The sequence below is a fragment of the Gorilla gorilla genome, chromosome 6 (assembly GCF_029281585.2).
Source record: "Gorilla gorilla gorilla isolate KB3781 chromosome 6, NHGRI_mGorGor1-v2.1_pri, whole genome shotgun sequence".
NCBI classification, from domain to species: domain Eukaryota; kingdom Metazoa; phylum Chordata; class Mammalia; order Primates; family Hominidae; genus Gorilla; species Gorilla gorilla.
In genome coordinates, this window is record NC_073230.2 from 150,665,842 (window position 1) to 150,687,475 (window position 21,634).

A 21,634-nucleotide genomic window follows, 5' to 3' on the forward strand; every position below is an offset into this window, starting at 1 on the left:
ACCTGCTTAAAGCCCATTAACGGTTTTTCATTGTCTTCAAAATAATAGCCAAAGTCCTTAGTGTGGGTTCAAGGTCTTTTCTAATCCCACCTGGTCCTCAATCCTTTATCTCTAAACCACCGTTTCTCAAAGTCTGGTATAGTGGTGACCTCCATTACAACCAACATGGGAGTACTTGTTAACAAGTGAAGATGACAGCTTAATTCCAGAACAAATGAGACTCTTGGGGGAAGGGGCAGTTCCCAGGATTCTGTGTTTTTAACAAGTTCTGCACTAAAGGTTGAGAACCCCTGTTCTAGACACTCCAATTTTTACTCCGCTGTTGATGAGATTCAGGACACACTGCCCCAAAATATGACTCGTTGGCATTAGAGGAAACAACTGAAGCAGGAAAGTCACTTTGTGTCTTCCCACTTTTCTCCCCTGAAGCAGGCCATAAAAGAATTGTTTGACCTTCTTCTGTATAAGACCCTCCAGTGAGAGGTGCTCATCCTATAAGTATAGGATCGAGGAAAGGAATGCCCTTATCTTTGAAGACACAGGTACACAGAGAAGAGTCAGAACAAATAGGCCTTGCTAAGTTCTCCCCAGCGTATTACTGTTAGACCATACCCCCTTTTTCCAGTCTCAGCCATGAACCTAATTCTCCCCTCAACTATCTACGTATGTTTCTCTCAACACACTTTACTGTCTTTTATGCCTTTGTACACTCTCAGTTTGGGCTACTGTAAAAAAAAATACCAAAACCTGGGTGGCTTAAACAACAGAAATTTAATTCTCGCAGTTCCGGAGGCTGGAAGTCCAAAGTTAAGGTGCCAGCATGGTTGAGTGCATGGTGATAGCCCTCTTCCTCGGTTTGTAGAGATCTGTCTTCTTGCTGTATCCTCACAATGCAGAGAGACCATCTCTGTAGTGTCTAGTCTTATAAGGACACTAATCCCTTTCATGGGAGCCACTCTTATGACCCAATTATCTCCCGAAGGCTCTATCTCCTAATACCATCTCAATGGGGATAGGGCTTCCACATCACCATTTTTGGGGAACACAGCATTCAGACAATAGCATCCACAAAACTCCTTCGTTATTTTAGTGACTCCTCCTCATTATTCAAGGCTCAGGGAAGACTTCATCGACTGTGCACCACCCCCTCAGCCCTAGACCAGGTTAGGTTCATTCTTGCAGACTCTCACAAAGCCTTGTGCTGACTCCTCAACATTTATCCCACTGTACTGCAATCATAATTGTATAATTGTGTTAGCATTGTGGGTTTGACAGTTGTGAGCACTTGAGAGAACGCATGAGACCCATTCTTCTCTGCCCTCACACCCAGCACAGAGCCTACCATATAGGTGTTTATTAAAGGGCTCTTGAATGAAGGAGTGATTTAGGGCCAGATGGAGAGGAGTTCAAGAATTAGTTGGGCCTTTGGAATCATGTGTCAGCCTGATGGTGTATGGGATTCACAGGAAGATGGTCTTCCTGGCACTGGCTTCACTGCTGCTTTTGATAAGGATGTTTCTACCCTTGAGAGGAATTTTAACCAATGGGATTTAAAGGGAGTCATAAAAGAACTGGACTTTTAAGTGGAAACAGTTTTTTTTTTCTTGGTCTATATACCTCACTAACAGTCATAAAAAATTTTGCTTAAATTTTTGTTTATCTAGAAAATAATTAAGTTCATTTTCAAAAACTTAGAAAGTACATTGCAATTTTAAAAATAAACATCACCCACCATTCCACAACCTAGAGGGTTCTACTTTAAAATTTTGTTTTTGAGCCAGGTGCAGTGGCTCACGTCTGTAATCCCAGCGATTTGGATGGCCAAGGCGGGAGGATTGCTTGAGGCCAGGAGTTTGAGACCAGCCTGGGCAACATAGTGAGACTTTGTCTCTAACAAAAAAAGGAAAGAAAAAAATTAGCCAACTGTAGTGGTATGTGCCTGTGGTCCCAGCTACTTGGGAGGCTGAGGCAGGAGATTTGTTTGGGCCCAGAAGTTATAGTGAGCTATGATTGTGCCACTGGACTCCATCCTAGGTGACAGAGTGAGACCCTGTCTTAAAAAAAAAAAAATTGTTTTTGTTTAATTGTATTGGTTTTCTTTTTAAATTTATACTCATGTTTGAACATAATTGGTATAATGCCAATTATATATGGCTTTTTATGCTAATTTTACTTAACATTATGTTTTGGGTTTTTTCCCCCATCAGTAAAAATTTTGGGTAAAAAAATATTTAATTGCTATTTAACTTATTCATTGAACAAATATTTCTTAAACAGCTATTGTGTGCCGGATCTTACTTTAGGCATGGGATACAGCAGTGACCAGAATTATGTCCTTACTCTCATGGAGTTTACATTCCAGTAGGATTAGGCTAATAAATGAGCAAATGAATATAAGCATCATCCAATAATAAATGTCATGAAGAATAAAGATATTCTGTAGTGTCACTCTGTTTTTTAGTAAAGTCTTCCTAATTTACCTTCTTTAAAGGAGTGTATGAGTGTCTATCATTTTATTATGTCATCAGTGAATATGATCATTTAAAAATTTATTTTGGTCAATAATGATAGTTCTTTGTAATATGCATATCTGATTATTCAGGAAGTTGAACATTTTTAGATAGCCATGTACATTGCCTCTTCATTGAGTTTTCTATCCATGTTTTCTGTTTCTTTTCCTATTGAGGACCTGGTATTTTCTTCTATTTTGAACTCACCCTTCATATTATTATTTTTTGGGACACTTACATTATGATGGATAGACAAATGTATACTCTTAAACAGTGGTACAGTGAGGCTGTAAGGAGTTAGAAAAACCAGAGGAAGCCTGGAATTCCCTTCCTCTCTTTCTGCCCCTCCCTCTTCCTTCTATTGCAATGAAGAAATAGTGATCAGAGAGGGAAGAAGTATAGGTTAGGTGGAAATATGTGAAGGAAGAAAGAAAGGTGGATGGATGTGTGGGTGGATGAGAAGATGAAGATGATGGAAATAGAAGGGAGAAGATGAGCTGAGGCCAGAGAAGTGGTAAGGAGGAAGAGGAGTGAGTGGGAAAAAAAGGAGTGAGAGAGGATAAAAGAATGGAAGACAGAGTAATAGGGACATTACATGAAGACCATGGATTAATTATATATTTTTCTTTTTCCGCCTCTACTAACCTAGCAAATCTCTAGAAGATGACGGTGTTCTTTAAAACGCTTCGAAATCACTGGAAGAAAACTACAGCTGGGCTCTGCCTGCTGACCTGGGGAGGCCATTGGCTCTATGGAAAACACTGGTAACTATCTGACAGCCCCATCCCACCTTTGCATCTGCAGCAAAACAGCCCCAAAGGGCCTCAGGTTAAAATCTTGCTCAGCTGTGCTTATCCCTATAAAACATGTGGTGTAAAAGAAAAATAAATGTTATTCAAAGCAAAAACAAAGACTTCTTGTAACCAGAGCTGGAACTACATGCATACTTATATCCAGTGGTTAGAGAATAAAGTAGAGACATCAGAAAGGAAGCTATTTTTATTCATTATATTTATAGTGGAAGAGATTAAGACATCTTAGAGAAAGAGAAGTCCTTTCCCAAGTTAGCAGTGTGAACCCCCAAAATCTGAGACAGGTCTTAGTCAATTTAGTAAGTTTATTTTGCCAAAGTTAAGGATGTGCGCCTGCGACACAGCCTCAGGAGGTTCTGATGACATGTGCCCCAGGTGGTCTGAGCACAGCTTGGTTTTATACATTTTAGGGAGACATGACACATCAATCAATATACGTAAGATGAACATTGGTTTTGGTCTGGAAAGGTGGGACAACTTGAAACAAAGGCAAGACAACTAGAAGTAGGTAGGGAGCTTCCAGGTCATAGGTAGATAAGAGACAAATGGTTGCATTCTTCTGAGTTTCTGATTGGCCTCTCTAAAGTAGGCAATCAGATATGTATTTATGTCAGTGAGCAGAGGGGTGACTTTGAATAGAATGGGAGGCGGTGGGGCGCGGTGGCTCATGCCTGTAACTCCAGCACTATGGGAGGCTGAGGCAGGTGGATCATTTGAGGTCAGGAGACCAGCCTGGCCAACATGGTGAAACCCATCACTACTAAAAATACAAAGATTAGCTAGGCAGTAGTGGCGTGCACCTGTAGTCCCAGCTACTCGGGAAGCTGAGGCAGGAGAATCGCTTGAGCCTGGGAGGTGGAGGTTGTGGTGATCCCAGATCGGGCCACTGCACTCTAGCCTAGGTGAGGGAGTGAGACCCTGTCTCAAAAAAAAAAAAAAAAAAAAGAATGGGAGGCATGTTTGCCCCAAGCAGTTCCCAGCTTGACTGTTTTTCTTTAGCTTAGTGATTTTGGGGCCCCAAGATTTATTTTCCTTTCACAGTAGTAAGCAAGGACTGGAACTCATGTCTCCCTGGCATTTTATTCCTTCCATTTCTTACTATAGTCTCTTGATCTGTCATCAAGGGACACTTACTGAATTTGTTCCTCCATCCCCTGTTACTATCCTCATCTGTCCCATTAGCCTACATTAATTTAAATGAGAAGTAGACTTTCAAACCTTTTGTTTAAATAAAGAATTCAGAGGAGTCATGGATTTTATTAGTCTTCCTGCATGGAGGGAGAAGAAAGTGCCAGAGCTCCTCTTTTAGTTTAATATGGTAATAAGATTTAAATAAACAGAGAAGTTTTTGTATAAAAATTATACAAAAGACAGCCAATCAAATTGCAGTCTTTTGGAGATTAAGGACTACATTTTAAGTATGTAGCAACACTGAAATCCAGATGTCTTAAATGACTGCTTTGTTGAACAGAAAACAGAACAGTTACTCTTTGAATTAGAAGTCTCCACATTGGAAAAGAGATTCATATTGATATTTTGTGAACACTCAATTCACCACTGTGAGAATAACTTTATGATATAACATGATGTCTGCTTTTTTTGCAGCTGTGGAAAAATTGCAATACATTCCCCTTCTTTTCTTTCTAAGTGTTGTCAAGGCCAGGCACTCAAATTCCATTAGCCAGCATCTAAGGAAAAAAGCAGACATAAGAAGCTTAAAATTTGTAATTAAGAAAAGGGTGGAGCAGATATTTTAACAAATGGAGCATGGAATGTTTGGCTTCTCCTTTTTCTAACTACACTTGAGTCCTTAAGGCCCCTTTGCTGGAGCATCCAATCTAGGCCATGGCTAGGTCAGTCGGGGAAAATTCCCACCCACTGAGGATTACTGCTGTTTCTACGACCAGGTGAAGATTTGAGGAACTGTGTACTCTGTTCAGGATGTCTTTAGAGAAACCATGATAAGTTCTTGCCCATGTAGCCTTGAGACCTTAAAAAAGGACCATTAAGTCTTCAGGACTAACGGAGGCCTTGTTCTAAATTGGATCTGAAACAGCTTGAGCCAGAAGTGTGGTGGCAGCCTGGAGGCCTCATTTTGCTCTGTCTCCACCCTTGACATTCAATGTTACTGCCCCAAATGCAAACTCCTGTTGTCCTATTGCCTTTCTTTTTCTCAGACTGTTCTCTTGCATGATTTGGTACTATTTAGCCTTTTTAAAAAATTGTGGTGAAAAAACACAGGACATAAACATTTTCACCTTAACCATTTGTAAATCTGCAGTTCAATGGTGTTAAGTATATTCACATTGTTGTTCAACAGATCTCTAGAACTTTTTCATCTTGCAAAACTGAATCTCTGTACCCATTGAACAACTGCCCATTCCCGCCCCAACCCAGCTGTCCTTGACAACCACTATTCTACTTTCTGTTTCTAGGAATTTGACCACTTTATACTTTGTGTCAGTGAGTCATATAGTATTTGTATTTTTGTGGTTGGCTTATTTCACTTATAATGTCCATAATGTTTATATCATCTTTACCTTTTCTTTTTTTTTTTGAGAAGGAGTCCTGCTCTGTCACCCAGGCTAGAGTGTAGTGGTGTGATCTTGGCTCACTGCAACCTCTGCCTCCCAGGTTCAAGTGATTCTCTTGCCTCAGCCTCCCAAGCAGCTGGGACTACAGGCGCATGCACCATGCCTGGCTAATTTTTCCATTTTTAGTAGAGACGGGTTTTTTTTTTTTTAACCATGTTGGCCAGGCTGGTCTCGAACTCCTGACCTCAGGTGATCTGCCCGCCTTGGCCTCTGAAAGTGCTGGGATTACAGGTGTGAGCCACCGCGCCTGGCCTATATTATCTCTAAATGTAAAGATATATTCTTTACGTTTAAAGAGGTATGGTCTTTGCATCTGTCAATGGACATTTTGGTTGCTTTTACCTCTTGACTATTGTGAAACATGCTACAATTAACTTGAGTGTACAGATACCTCTTGGAGATCCTGTTTTTAATTATTTTGGATATATGCCCAGAAGTGGGATTGCTAGATCATATGGTAGTCTATTTTTAATTTTTTGAAGAGCTTTCCTACTGTTTTCCATTGTGGCTCATCATTTTACAATCCCACAAACGGTGTACAAGGTTTTCAGTTTCTCCACGCCCTCATCCACACTTGTTATTTTCTGTTTCTTTGATATGGGCTATCCTTATGAGTGTGAGGTGATATATCATTGTGGTTTTGGTTTGCATTTTTCTAATGATTAAGGAAGTCAAGCATCTTTTCACATGCATGTTGGCCATTTAAAAATCTTTGGAGAAATGTCTGTTCATGTCCTTTTTCCATTTTTAATTGAGTTTTGTTGTTGTTGTTGGCTTGTAGGAGTTCTTTTTGGATTCCAGATATTAATCCCTTGTGAGATATAGAATTTTCAATATATTGTCTCCTGTTCTATAGCTGGCCTTTTTACACTATTGATCATGTCCTTTGATATATATTGTTTTTAGTTTGGTTAAGGCCCATTTGTCTACTTTTGCTTTTGTTTGCCTCTACTTTTGGTGTTATATTCAAGAAACCATTGCTAAATCCAGTGTCATGAAGCTTTTCCCTATGTTTTCTTCTAGGAGTTTTATATTGGGTCTTACATTTAGGTCTTTAACAGATTTTGAGTTAATTTTTTTAATATAAGATAGGGGTTCAGCTTCATTATTTTCCATATGGATATCTAGTTTTTCCAATACCGTTTGTCGAAGAGACTGTCATTTCCCCATTGCGTGGTCTTGGCATCCCTATTGAAGATTATTTGACCATATAGATGAGGATTTATTTCTGGGCTTTCTGTTGTTCATTAGTCTATATATCTGTATTTATGCCGATACCACACTGTTTTGATTACTATTGCTTTGTAATATATTTTAAATTCAGTACATATAAGACTTCCATCCTTGTTCTTTTTCAAGATTGTTTTGGATATTTGGGGATTTCTTGAGATTCCATATGAATTTTGGGATGTTTTTTCTATTTTTGCAAAAAATGCCATTGGGATTGCATTGAATCTGTACATTGTTTTGTAGAATAGACATTTGAACAATATTAAGTCTTCTAATTTATGAACACAGGATGTCTTTTTATTGTACTCTTTAATTTCTTTCAGTAGTGTTTTGTTTTTAGCATATAAGTCTTTTACTTACTTGCTTAAGTTTATTCCTAAGTATTTTATTCTTTTGATGCAATTGTTAATGGGATTGTGTTCTTAATTTCCTTTTCAGATTTTTCATTCTTAGGATATAGAAATATAACTGATTTTTGTGTTTTGTGTATCCTACAACTTTGCTGAATTTATTAGTTCTAACAGCTTTTTTTTTTTTTGGTGTAGAATCTTTAGGGTTTCTACATATAAGATATGTCATCTGTGAATAGAGATAATTTTACTTCTTCCTTTCCAGTTTGGATGCCTTTATTTCTTTTTCTTGCCTCATTGCTCTGGCTAGAACTTCCTGTGCTATGTTGAGTAGAAGTGATGAGTGGACATCTTTGTCTTATGCCTGATCTTAGAAGAAAAACTTCCAGTATTTCAAAATTGGGTATGATGTTAGCTGTGGGCTCATCATAAATGACCTTTATTATGCTGTGATACTTTTCCTTTTGTTGCCCTACCCCCATTTTTTTTTTTTTTTTTTGCCTATGTATCCCCAACCTTTTCACAGAACAGTGCTCACATTCTTTATACCAAACTTGTTTTTACCCTGAGAAAATCTTACCCTGTAGTCTTCTTGAGTGGAAGCTGCCTTGTCCTTTCTTTCTTCTTCTTCTTTTTTTTCCCCCATCAGGTCATTTTATTATTATGGTTTTTACAAATTTTGTTTTATTTTAATAGTTTTTGGGGAACAGGTGGTGGTTTTTGGTTACATAGATAAGTTCTTTAGTGGTGATTTCTGAGATATTGGTGCACCCGTTACCCGAGCAGCGTACACTGTACCCAGTGTGTAGTCTTTTATTCCTCACCCTACTCCCACCTTTCCCCCTGAGTCCCCAAAGTCCCTTATATCATTCTCATGCCTTTGTGTCCTCATAGCTTAGCTCTCACTTATAAATGAGAATATATGATATTTGGCTTTCCATTCCTGAGTTACTTCACTTAGAGTAATGGTCTCCAACTCCATCCAGGTTGCTGCAAGTGCCATTATTTCATTTTATTTTATGGCTGAGTAGTATTCCATGGTGTATATATACCACATTTTCTTTAGCCACTTGTTGGTTGATGGGCATTTAGGTTGGTTCCATATTTCTGCAATTGCAAATTTTGCTGCTATAAACATGCGTATGCAAGTGTCTTTTTCATATAATGACTTATTTTCCTTTGGGTAGATACCCAGTAGTGGGATTGCTGGATTTAATGGTAGTTCCGCTTTTAGTTATTTAAGGAATCTCCATACTGTTTTCCATAGTGGTTGTACTAATTTACATTCCCACCAGCAGCGTAAGTGTTCCCTTTTCACCATATCCATGCCAACATCTGTTATTTTTTAATTTTTTAATTGTGGCCATTCTTGCAGGAGTAAGGTGGTATCTCATTATTTTTTTAATTTGCATTTCCCTGATGATTAGTGATATTGAGATTTTTTTCATATACTTCTTGGCCATCTGTATATCTTTTGAGAATTGTCTATTCATGTCCTTAGGCCACTTTTTGATGGAATTATTTTTTTTTTCTTGCTGATTTGTTTGAGTTCCTCTGTGGTGGAGTGCCAGTAGGGAACAAGGACCTCTTCTCCAAGGCCCTATGTGATCACAGAGGCTGCCTGCCTATTGGGGTTTAGGTGCAACTTTCCCTACTGTGTCCAGTGCTGCAATTTTGTCTCTGCTGTGAGAAACTACCCACAAGCAGAAGGATCTGGAACTCAAGGCCTGCTCTTCAGATTCTTTTGTCCCATGAGGCGATACCTTGATGTGGTGCTCTCCTGCTCCTCCTAGAGATGGGGCTTCCTGAGAACCAAAGTGCAGTGATTGTTACTGGTCTTCTGGATCTAGCCATCCAGCAGGGATAGCGGGCTCTAGGCTGGTGCTGGGGAATGTCTGAAAGGAGTCCTGTGATGTAATCCATATTCAGGTCTCTCAGCCATGGGCACCAGCACCTGCTGTGGTGGAGGTGGCAGGGGAATGATGTAGACTCTGGGAGGATCCTTGGCTATAGATAGGTTTAGTGTGCTGGCTTTCTTGAATGCTGGTTATGCAAGCGGTGAAGTTGTCACATGGATAGACTCAGGACCTTTGGTTAGCCAGGATGTTGCAGGCAGTGGTATTAGCTGTTGTTTTCTCCTTCTTGGGAGCAGTGTTACTCTGTCATGAGTTGCGGTAATGGCCTGAGTTGGTTGGCCTTCAGCCAGGAGGTGGCATTTGCAAGAGAACACCAGCTGCGGTAGTAATAGTGGGATTTGAACTTGCCCTAAGTTGGGGCAAGTATTCTGGTTTCTCAGGCGATGGGTGGGGCCATAAAGCTCCCAAGAGTTTCTACATTTTGTGTTCAGCTATTAGGGCTCATAGAGAAATACCTTCAGGTGGGGGCAGGGTTAGGTGGGTCTGAGCTAAGACTCTCCTTGGGGAGGGCTTGTTGTGACCACAGTAGGGTATGGGGAGATGGTTCTCAGGCCAGTGGGGTTATGTTCCAGAGGGCATTATGGCTACTTCTCTTGTGCCTTATAGTTCACCAGGGAAGTAGGGGATAACTGATAGTGAAAGGCCTCATCCAGCTCCCACGCATTTAGTGTGGCTGGTCTCACTTCCAGAGTGCTCTGCTAACAGTGCCAAGTTTAGATCCAGGCAGCCTGTGCGCAGAACTCAGATCTGCCCCAGGTCATAAGCTTCCCCGCTGAGAAAGCAGGCAGGTCTTTCAGGCCATGCTTCTCCCTGTCTGCTCACAATGTTGGTGGCTCCTGCAAGATATAGTCAGGGATGGCATCTTTTGGCTTGAGCTGGAGACTGTGTGCCTACAAGGTTTTGCCCACTGCTGCTTCTACTTTTTTATTTCACAGAGTTTCCTAAATTTGTTCCAGCTCTAGGTAAGGTTAAATCCTTCTCGCATGATCTGGATTTTCAAATTCCCCAGTGGGGATGTGTGTTCAGAGGTGGGTTTTCCCCCCTCACACTTTGGGGAATCACGGTTTTTCGTCTGTCTTGCAGCATTTGCAACAGTGTGTTGCTTCTTTCAAAGCATCTGTGAATTCTTTCAGTTTTCCTGGTACATTCCTGTGGTGGTTCTTGGAACAAAAGATCACAGTGTGATTCTCCACACACTGTTCTGTCTGTCCAGGTGGGAGATGCAATGCACATTAGCCCTACCTTTTAACTGTCATCTTGCTCCCATCTCTGTCCTTTCAAATGGGATCAGGGTGTAAGGATGTTGGGATTCTCCTGGCCCTTCAGTAGCTATTCCAAACCATTTGTCTTCCATCTTATACATCTTCCATCCTTCAAGACTTTTATCTGGCTGTCTAATAAAACTATAAATCTTCCAGCCTTCTGGGATCTCAGTTACATTCAGCTTAGGCTTTGGCGCCTGGCTTATCAATGTCATTTTCTTTCTAACTCCTGTTATCTTCCCGGACACCCTGAGTGTCCATGTGGATGACCTACCTAACAACTTGCCCCCACTTTCCTTGACTTCTTCTGTATCTGTGACTTTGACTCACTACTCCACCTTCTTCCAACTTCACCCCCTTCTCATTGGTTGAATGCTAAACTTTATCATCACTTGCCCCTGTTCCACTTCTGAAATATGGAACTTCGGTATCCCATTCTGTCATTACGGCCTTCTATTATTCCAGTTTTTCATTCCATTACTTCTGCTCTTCAGTGTTATTAGGATTTCTTGTCCCTTGGCTCCTCTGTTTTCTTCCCAATCTATCACTCTTCCTTGCTTTTCATCTCTTTCATATCGTAGATTCCTTGATCCAACACATCATACGTTCCTCAACTCCATTTTTCACATGTCATTCCTGGGCTTTTTAAGCTCTCATTTCCTCTTGTTTTCACAACTAAAGGTTTGTTTTTGTTGTTGTTGTGTTTAGAGATGGGATCTCGCTCTGTCACCCAGGCTGGAGTGCAGTGGTGCGATCATAACTCACTGCAGCCTCAAAATCCTGGGCTCAAGTGATCTTCCCACTTCAGCCGCCTGAGAAGCTGAGACTATATGTGCATGACAGCACACCCTGCTGATTAAACCTTTTGAATAGGTTCTCTCTGCTTTCCTATCTCCCTCTCATACCACATCCTCTCCAATTTTCATTATAATTATTTCCACCAGTTTTATTTTGCATTCTTCTTGACCGCTGTATTAGTCTGTTCTCATGCTGCTAATAAAGATACCTGAGACTGGGTAATTTTAAAGGAAAGAGGTTTAATTGACTCACAGTTCCACATGGCTGGGGAGGCCTCAGGAAACTTACAGTCATGGCAAAAAGGGAAGCAAACACATCCTCCTTCACATGATGATAGCAAGGAGAAGTGCTGAGCAAAAGGGGGAAAGCCCCTTTAAAAAAACCATCAGATCTTGTGAGAACTCACTCACTTTCATGAGCACAGGGTGGAGGTAACCACTCCCATGATTCAGTTACCTTCCATTGGGCCCCTCCCATGACACATGGGGATTATGGGAACTGTAGTTCAGGATGAGATTTGGTGGGGACACAGCCAAACCATATAAACCACTCAGCTTTAGACACAGTTGACTCTCCTCGAAATGCTTCATTTCTTTGTCTTTTGACTCCCATATTCCTGTTTTTCCTCCTCTGTCTCTGGCTGTTTCTTCTTCTTCTCCTTTGTTACTTTTTTTTTTTGAGACAGAGTTTCGCTCTTGTTGCTCAGGCTGGAGTGCAACGGCATGATCTCGGCTCACCACAACCTCTGCCTTCTGGGTTCAAGCGATTCTCCTGTCTCAGCCTCCTGAGTAGCTGGGATTACAGGCATGTGCCACCACACCTGGCTAATTTTGTATTTAGTAGAGATGGGGTTTCTCCATATTGGTCAGGCTGGTCTTGAACTCCCAACCTCAGGTGATCCGCCCTCCTCAGCCTCCCAAAGGGCCGGGATTAAGGTGTGAGCCACCGTGCCCAGCCTCCTTTGTTACTCTTCTCTGCCCTTCTACTCAGGCATTAGAGGAGTAGTTCTCTAGGACTCTGCCCTAGGCCTTCTTCTCACATTATATTCTCTTCCTGCATGATCTAATCACTCATGATGTCTTCGGTTACCAGCAATATGAAGCCATATCCCAGATTTTTGTCTCTATAAAGACCTTTTGAATTCCAGACCTGTATATACATTCAGCTACTTGTCTGTTTGGATGCTTCACAGGTGCCTCAAACTTAACAGATGGAAAATAAAGTAAAAAGTTTTCCTGCCAAACCTGTTCCTTCTCAGTAATTGGTACCACTCACCATCATCCATCTAATTTCCCAAACTAGGCTAGGCTTGGTGGCTCACACCTGTAATCCCAGCACTTTGTGAGGCCGAGGCGGGCAGATCAACTAAGGTCAGGAGTTCGAGACCAGCCTGGCCACCATGGCGAAACCCTATCTCTACTAAAAATACAAAAGTTAGCTGGGTGTGGTGGTGCATGCCTGTAATCGGGAGGCTGAGGCAGGAGAATCTTGTGAACCCAGGAGGCAGAGGCTGCAGTGAGCCGAGATCGTACCACTCCACTGCCTGGGTGACAAAGAGAGACTTCGTCTCAAAAAAAAAGAAAAAAAATTCCCAAACTAGGAATTTAAGCATCATCCTTTATCCTCCTTCATTGCCTGCATCCAGGTCATACATTCTAAAGGATTTTGCTCCCTCTACATCTCTTAATGTATTGAGTTTCTTCTTCCTGTCCTCACTGTCATGGCTTTTGTCCATACTAATATTGTCGCTTACCTGGGTTCTTAATAACAGCCTCCTCACTGTTCTGGCACCTACTTTTGCCTGTTCCTAATCCATTTTGGATACCGTTGCTAGAGTAATCCTTTGTAAGTACAGATTGCTATTGCTTTGAGACTCAAGCACAATATTCTTACCAGCTCTACATGTGCTTGGCCCCTGCATACATCTCTAGACTTGCCACATTTTATACTTTAACACGTGGACCTTTCCGATCTTCCGAACTGACATGTTCTTTCTGTTTCAGGATTTCTTGGAATGTCCTTGCACATGTTGTTCTCCGCGGAACATTCTGACTTTCTCTTCTTCCTTAGACAACTATCATTTCTCCAAGTCTCAAATGTTATTTCTTTAAGCAAGCCTTCTTTGTCCTCTCTAGTCAGGATTAGGCAATCATCTTACATTTTCTCCATAGTACTATGAACTCCTCCTATATATTATTCATTGCTATTGTGATTTTCTGTTGTTTGTTTCTTCTGTTATAAGACTCTACAGGCAGGGGTGCTGTTTGTCTTGCTCAGTGTTGTCCTGCAGGCCCAGTACATAGAAGATACTTGACACACATTTTATTTATGAAAGATGGAACAAACAAGAGAATGAAAGGATGAGTGTGCAGAGGGCAAATATCAACCTTATTGACTGACCATTAGGAATTCACAAACCTAGGCTGTTGAGTCCTTCTGAAGGAAATTATACCTTAAATTCATAGGTTACTCTTTCAATTTCTACAACATTTATTTTGAAATAATCATGAATTTCCTTACCCACTCTATCTTCTCTATACTTATTCTTAGACAACCTAACTCCTAGTTCAAAGAGAATATAAAAAACATGGGCAGTTACCGCAGAGTGCATATTGATGTTCTGTCTCTCTGTCTCAGTGGCTGAAGCTGCCATCCTCCTGTTTAGCCCCTCTGACTCTCATCCCATTGTTTCACCTCCCATTGGTTGTCCATTTCCTCACTTGTATCTTTAGTCTCAGACTTTCAGTTTCTCTCTCACCTATTTGTCAGAATCTTGCTCATACATCTTCACTCAAGTCTGCATTCCCATGTGTTTGGTGACCTGCTCTCATCTTCCATTGACACCGTCCTCAGAAGTGTACCTCACACTTGCAGTCCTACCTCCATTTTAGAATAAGCTTAGTAAAATGGCTTGTATCCCATCATCTGATTGAACCTGCTCTTGATGAGGTCATTAATGGCCTCTTAGTTGTTAAATTAAAGGGATACTTTTCATGCCACATTTGATTTTCTTGGCCCATATCCTTTTAGGTACCTTTAGATATCTTCCTGCTTTGTTTGTGCCTTGAATGTTGGTGTCCCTCATGTTCCATTCTCATTCTACACACTCTGTAAGGGATCACAACCACACAGTTGTTTTCAGGTATGATATATGGATTTTGGAGTCATCATATTTTTCTAGCCCAGGTACTGCTTCTCTTGATATTTTGTATGAATAGAAAAATATTTTTTGGTAACAGATTTGTGAAAAATTGCATATTTTAATTTCTTTTTATCTGACCCCTTTTGATTACTGCTCTTAGTTTGTCTTTTGGTATCAGATATTATTTATTTGGAGGTTCTATTCCATTTTTACTGTATTTATGATTTTTTTTCTCCATTGAGAATTCCACCCCCTTCTTTTTCTCCCTTCCCCCAAGTTTCAAAGAAAAAAAAGTCTGTGATATTTTTCCCCTCTGCATAATTTCCCCTCAGCAGGTTGCAGCAGTTGACAAGAGCAGCAGGGACTGCTCTCAACTGGAGAAGAGCAATTGCAGAGGAGAAAATGACCCTGTTTGCTGAAAGTAAAGACAGTTTAAGGATTGCTCATTCCTCTTCAGCTGCTTTTACCAAGCTTTCCAGCTTCCCTGGGGAAGATTATGTTCCAGGTTGTTTGGTTTATCATGTCAGCAGTTTACCTGCAATAGTCTCTCACTCATTTCTGGTCCTTTTAGTAGCAAAGAGTCTGCTAATAAAAAGTAGCATAAGAAAGGAGGCAGTGGAGTATAAAAGTTGTCTCTGGAGTCGGACTGAACTGACGCTTCCTAGCAGTGTGACCCTGTGCTCTCTAAGCCTTAGGTTCTTCATCTGTAAAATGGGGATAATAATAATATCTCACTGGGTCACTGAAGGATTGATTAAGTGATATAACTGGAAAGCTGTTAGCATTCTGTCTGCTAGATTTAAGGGTTGAATAAATGCTAGTAATTGTGAGTAAACTTGATATAATACATACTCAGCCCTGTGGAAGTTAAAACCAAGTGCTGCTGGTGACTGGGTTGTGAGTGACTTGAGAGACCACCAGTGGGAAGGGAGATGTGGATCTGCCAGGTGGTCTAAGGTCTGAGCCTTTTATTTATTTCGCCTTTCATATGTAACAAGACAGCTTGGAAAAGTATAGTTTCAAGACTGACCCAACATAACCACAAAAGAGGCCTGCCAGACATGGTTAAAAGCAGCAAGCCGTGTCGGAAGCCTTTTCCATCTGATTTGGGCTCAGATTATTCCTACATCACTGGGGACCTTGTCCTCGCTCTTCCCAGCTCTGGTCTGTCTCCCCATGATTTTGGCTGGTGAGCTTTGGCACAACTCCCCAACTAACTCCCTTGGCTGAGCAGTTAACAATAGCTTGGCTCCTGCTTAGTTCTGGCACATGGTTCTCAGTTTACTCCTTTGGCTCAGTGCTTCTGACACCAGTTCTGCTACCCACCTCGGCCTGTGACCCAGGGCCATCCCATTTCTTTCTTTCTTTCTTTTTTTTTTGAGACACAGTCTCACTCTGTCACCCAGGCTGGAGTGCAGTGGCACGATCTTGGCTCACTGCAACCTCCACCTCCCAGGTTCAAGCAATTCTCTTGCCTCAGCCTCCTGAGTAGCTGGGACTACATGTGTGTGCCACCATGTCTGGCTAATTTTTTTTTTGTATTTTTAGTAGAGATGGGGTTTCACCATGTTGGCCAGGCTGGTCTTGAACTCCTAACCTCAAGTGATCCACCCTCCTCAGCCTCCCAGAGTGCTGGGATTACAGGCATGAGCCACCACGCCCGGCACCTCCCATTTATTTCTATGGAGCATCTAGCTTCTCAGCTTAGGATCCTGGTACTTTCCTGGAGATTTTAAAATCCCACAGACACCATAAATTCCTTGACATTAAGCTTGCAAAGCAAGTGTGCTACTGTAGCAATAATGGTCCTGGTCCTTGTGTTTAAGGGTTTTAATTAATATTGGAGTTTTCTTTCTCCAAACATAGGAACATTAATTTTGATTACTGTATATTGGCTTTTCTAAGCATTGGTGCAAGCCACCTTTCAAGTTCTGTGGTCAAAAACAGTTTCTTAGAAGTAGTAAAAATAAATGGTTATGAGTTTGCCTGAGGGGTGTGTTCAGTGTCATTCGATTTTACTGAGAACGTAGTACTAATAATAATGATAGGCTGGGCGTGGTGGCTCACACCTATAGTCCCAGCACTTTGGGAGGCCGAGGCGGGCACATCACGAGGTCAGGAGATCAAGACCATCCTGGCCAACATGGTGAAACCCCGTCTCTAATGAAAATACAAAAATTAGTTGGGTGTGGCGGTGTGCGCCTGTAGTCCCAGCTACTCAGGAGGTTGAGGCAGGAGAATTGTTTGAACCCGGGAGGTGGAGGCTGCAGTGAGCTGAGATCATGCCACTGCACTCCAGCCTGGGCAACAGAGCAGGACTCTGTCTCAAAAATAAAATAAAATAATAATAATAATAATAATAATAATAATAGCTAATACTTAATCAGTGATTGCCATGTGCCAGGCACAGTTCTGAGCACTTTACATTTATTAACTCATTTCATCTTCCTTATAACTCTATGAGATGGTTATTAATCTCATACTCATGTGAGATTAATAGTCCTATATAGATGAAGAAACTTAGGGGCAGCAAGATGAAGTAATTTGCTCAAGGTCACACAGCTGGTATCAGAGCCATCATACAAAGCCAGATAGTCCTGATCCTAACCTCTCAAAATGGCCACTGTGTCTTAGGAGCGTGAGAGAGATGAAGAACTGTAAGCTGAGATTACCTTCTATCATAAAATCCATTTGGAATAAGACAAATTGTTATACCACAATGCTTCAGAGTGTGAGCTTCTGAGCCAGTGGAGTCTGGGTTTAAGTCTTGCCTTTGCCACTTTCTGGATGTGTGACGTTGGGCAAGTTATTTAACTTGTTAAACTTCACTTTTATTTACCTGTGCAATATGTCACAATATTATCGTGATGCTAATCACTGCTCCTGGCACATATTAAAAATAGTACCTATTTTAGGCCAGGCGCAGTGGCTCACACCTGTAATCCCAACACTTTGGGAGGCTGAGGCAGGCGGATCACGAGGTCAGGAATTTGAGACCAGCCTGGCCAACATAAGGAAGCCACGTCTTTACTAAAAATACAACAAATTAGCTGGGCATGGTGGTGGGCACCTGTAATTCCAGCTACTCGGGAGGCTGAGGCAGCAGAATAACTTCAACCCGGGAGGCGGAGGTTGCAGTGAGCCGAGATCACACCATTGCACTCCAGCCTGGGTGACAGAGTGAGACCCTGTCTCAAAAAAAAAAGTACCTATTTTTATTAGAGATGTATAAGGCACTACTATGTGCTATGTTCTGTTAGAGGGGTACAAAGTAAATGTTAAGGATGTCTAAAGAAAAAAAGATTAATTTAAAAAACTTTTTATTATGAAAATCTTATGCATATAAAAATTAGAGAATAGTATAATGAATCCCCAAGTAACATTTACTGAGCTATAGCAGATATCAGTATTTCACTAATTTTGTTTCATCTATGTCCTCTACTTTTTTTTTTGTTTTTGCTGGAGTAGTTTAAAGTAAACCCAGATATTATATCATTTTACCCATAAATACTGCAGTACCTTACTCCAATAGGTAGGGACTTAAAAAAAAAATCACAGTGTCATTGTGATTATCATGAACTTGAAAAAAACAAAAACTCTTTTATCTAATATTCAGTCTGTGTTTCTATTTTTCTTATTGTCTCCACATTGTTTTACCGTACATTTTGTTCAAATCAGTATCAAAATGAGTTTCTGTCTCTTAAGTCTCTTAAAGTATAACTCCTCTTCTTTTGATAACATTTACATGTTTTAGAAACTAGGTCTACGTTTGCCCTGTAGAATTTTTCATACCCTCGACTGGGCAGATAGCTTCTGCATAGCTGTGCAGGGCCATATGGGAGCCTGAGGCAAGAAGAAAAACCAGTGATACTGGCCCTGACTTTATTTAAAATTGTGTTATTATATTCATTATAACTTTTTTGCATTCATTTTTGATTTTGGAAAATACCTATTAAAATATTTATCTCCAGTACTGTATTTTTTGGCACACCCTTAAATGGTGCCCTTGAGGCAAGTGCCTCATCACTGTGTTCTAGCCCCAGCCATGAGTTGCTTAATTTGTTCCTCTATCCCTCCTGTGTCTCGTCAGCTGGTGATTAGATCCACATTCTGGAGCTTTGCTATTCACAGTGTGGTCCCGCAGCATAAGCATCTCCTGGGAGCTTCTTAGAAATACAGACTCTTAGGCCCCATCCAGAACCTACTGAGTCAGAATCTGCTTTTTAACCAGATCCCTAGATGATGTGTTTGCTCATTAAAGTTTGAGAAGCACTGAGTGGAGCCATAATTAGATTCCAGTGCAATTTATTTGGCAAGGATGCTTATAGGCCTGTGGTGAATTGCTTACTTGTATAACTTTAAGAGGCATATATTGTCTAGGTGTCCTGTTTTTGGTGATACTAAGATTCATCAGTAGATTCTCATGTGATCAGCTTGACCCATCCATGAAAGTTAAGAAGGATCACTTCTTAGAGTTCACTAGAGCAAAATGGTTAAGAAAGGGGGCTCTAGAGCCCAATAGTATGGATTTGAATCTTGACTTTACACAGCAAAGCAACCCTGGATAGTTACTTAACTGCTCTATGTTTCAAGTCTCTATCTGTAAACTGGAGATAATAGTAGTACCCATTTCACTGGTCATGCAGATTTTTTTTTAGAACAATGCCTGACACAAAGAAAGCTCTCAGACAGAAATAACACTTCTTTTCTTCTTCTTTAGTCTTTTCCCTCCTCATCAGAGAAAGCATCCTTACAAAGATATCATTTGAGTTAAGTCCTGCAGAATGAGTTGGACAGTGTTCTAGGTGATATTAATTATTTAATTATAAGCAGAAAATGGGAATTCACTCCATATTTTTGGAGAGTGGCAAAGAATTAGACTTGACTGTAAAGTTGCATGTTTTCAGGAGGATGGGGGAAAATCCAGCTGATGGAAGGCTTTGGATATAGGAAGTCTGTAGTATTTGGGGAACAGTGAAAATTTTTAAGGGAAGAGAATGTCATGAACAAAGTAGCATTCAAGAAGTTTCATGCAGCACACCTGTGCAGCAGGATACATTTGAAGGAAAAATGTCTGAAGGTTAAGAGTGCATTTAAATAGTTTACACAAAAGGTAATAAAGGCCTAAACCAGAGTGATGGCATTAGGAATGGAAGAACTTATGGGTGGATGTGAGATTGTGATAGTGTGAATAATACATGAGCATGGGTGCCAAAGGCAGGGGGTGTCTCTGCTTTGAGTTTTGCTGCTTACTAGCTATGTGGCCTTCATCGAGTTACTTAACCACCTGAACCTCTGAGCCTCAGTTTCCTTATAAGTGTAATGGGAATAATTACACCTGTTTGGCAGGTTAGTTGCAAGGATTAAATAGGTGTGTCAAGTGCCTGGTACTGTGCTCAGCTTATAGTTATCCCTCAATAAATGCTAGTTATTATTATTACTAGGTAGTTGACTGGGCATATGATTGAAGGAGAGGAAGGTAGTAGAAATGATTTTTTGGCTTCAAGACTAGGATAATTGGTGATATAGAAATAAGAAAGTTGCCAGGGAGAATTGGTTTAAGGAGGAGATTTTATATTCTGTTTTAGATATGTTGAGTTTGAAACCCCGACAGGCTATTGGGGGGGAAATGTGTTGGATGCCAGGGGTAAATTATGCATAAGCCACACTTGACTAGCCTCATAGATTTACTTTTGGTGCAGATTATGGTTTCAATAATGGTTTGTGCTCCGTTTTTCAGTGTCTTTGGGGTTTCTGACAAAGCAGATGTCTTACCTTGACATCAGTTCAGATTAGACTCTGACTTTGCAGTCAATGGTCTGGGGCCTGGCTGCTTCATCCACAGCTGAAGGTAGGGAGGTTTTGTTCCCCCTCATGGCTTTTTCTCATTCAGATTCTGCTGACATTTTAAGAAAGCAGTTTGTTTTGCTTTTTAGCCATTTCAAAGTTTATCTTTTTCTCTCTGTGCACAGGCTGATGCTGAAATTGGGGTATTAATGGGTGCTATTTAAAGAAGCTCATTTATGGGCAATTAAATAACATGCCTGTCAGCCCAGATTTGATAGGGAATAGGGGAACCTTTTTAAATTTTTATTTTAAGTACAATGAAGTTTAATTATATCTCCTTTCTTTCAACTCTTTTGTTAGATTATCCAGAAAGCAGATTTCTTCTTTTAAAAAAAAAATCTATATATTTATTTTGCTTCCTCCCCTCTGTCTTGGGAGTTGTGGGCTGAGATGGGCAGCCAGTATATTTAATTTATATTCTGTTTTGTTGATTTCACATGATTTTAAGGGAGTTTTATATCAGTGGTTTTACACGTTCCAAGCGTTACAGAGAGACTAATCCAGCTGATGCTAAAACTAGTCCCTCTATAGGTAGTAACTGACATCTCAAACATTTCATGTCCCAGAACAGCAAAAAGATTGACAGTAGTAGCTGCTAACTTATGTGTTTATAGGCCGGAAGTTGTCCAGATCTGTCACGTATTCTGGAACCCAAAGTAAATATCATTTCATGCACGCTATTTATAGAGAACAACTTGTGAGGCAGAGGGACGTAGGGACATAGGGACTCTCTCATTCCATTCTTTCTTCTGGAGTAGCTGTCAAGAGCTCTATGTAATCTGTTTTCTCTCCTTTTTTTTTATTATTATTATACTTTAAGTTTTAGGGTACATGTGCACAATGTGCAGGTTAGTTACATATGTATACATGTGCCATGCTGGTGTGCTGCACCCATTAACTCGTCATTTACTCTCCTTTTTTTTTAAATGTAAATAGATTTGAGTACCTTGTATGTAATTGAGTCTCATTATATATATTTGTTTATAATTGTATATGCAAATACATAATGGCTGATGGCACAAAAAGAACTAGTAATTTGGTTGCCTAGTAAAGATAATGTTACACAGTATATGGAAGAACAGTATATGGCATAAAGTATTTAAATTGGAGTGTTGGATGGAAGCAAATAAATGAAAAGAGAGCAGAAAAATGGAAGAAGTGACTGGACCATGA

At 40.5% G+C, this 21,634-nt stretch overlaps 1 protein-coding gene across 3 annotated transcripts in view; it reads left to right on the forward strand.

The window, feature by feature from the left end:
- AGK (acylglycerol kinase) overlaps positions 1–21,634 on the forward strand; it is a 142,291-nt gene that overhangs the window by 40,441 nt on the left and 80,216 nt on the right. For all 3 annotated transcript variants that reach the window (XM_004046327.4, XM_055346430.2, XM_019031215.3), the window contains one exon: positions 3,160–3,274. In XM_004046327.4, coding sequence (XP_004046375.1) covers positions 3,174–3,274 — 101 coding nt within the window. In that variant the 5' untranslated portion in view covers positions 3,160–3,173. The remainder of the gene's footprint in view (positions 1–3,159; positions 3,275–21,634) is intronic.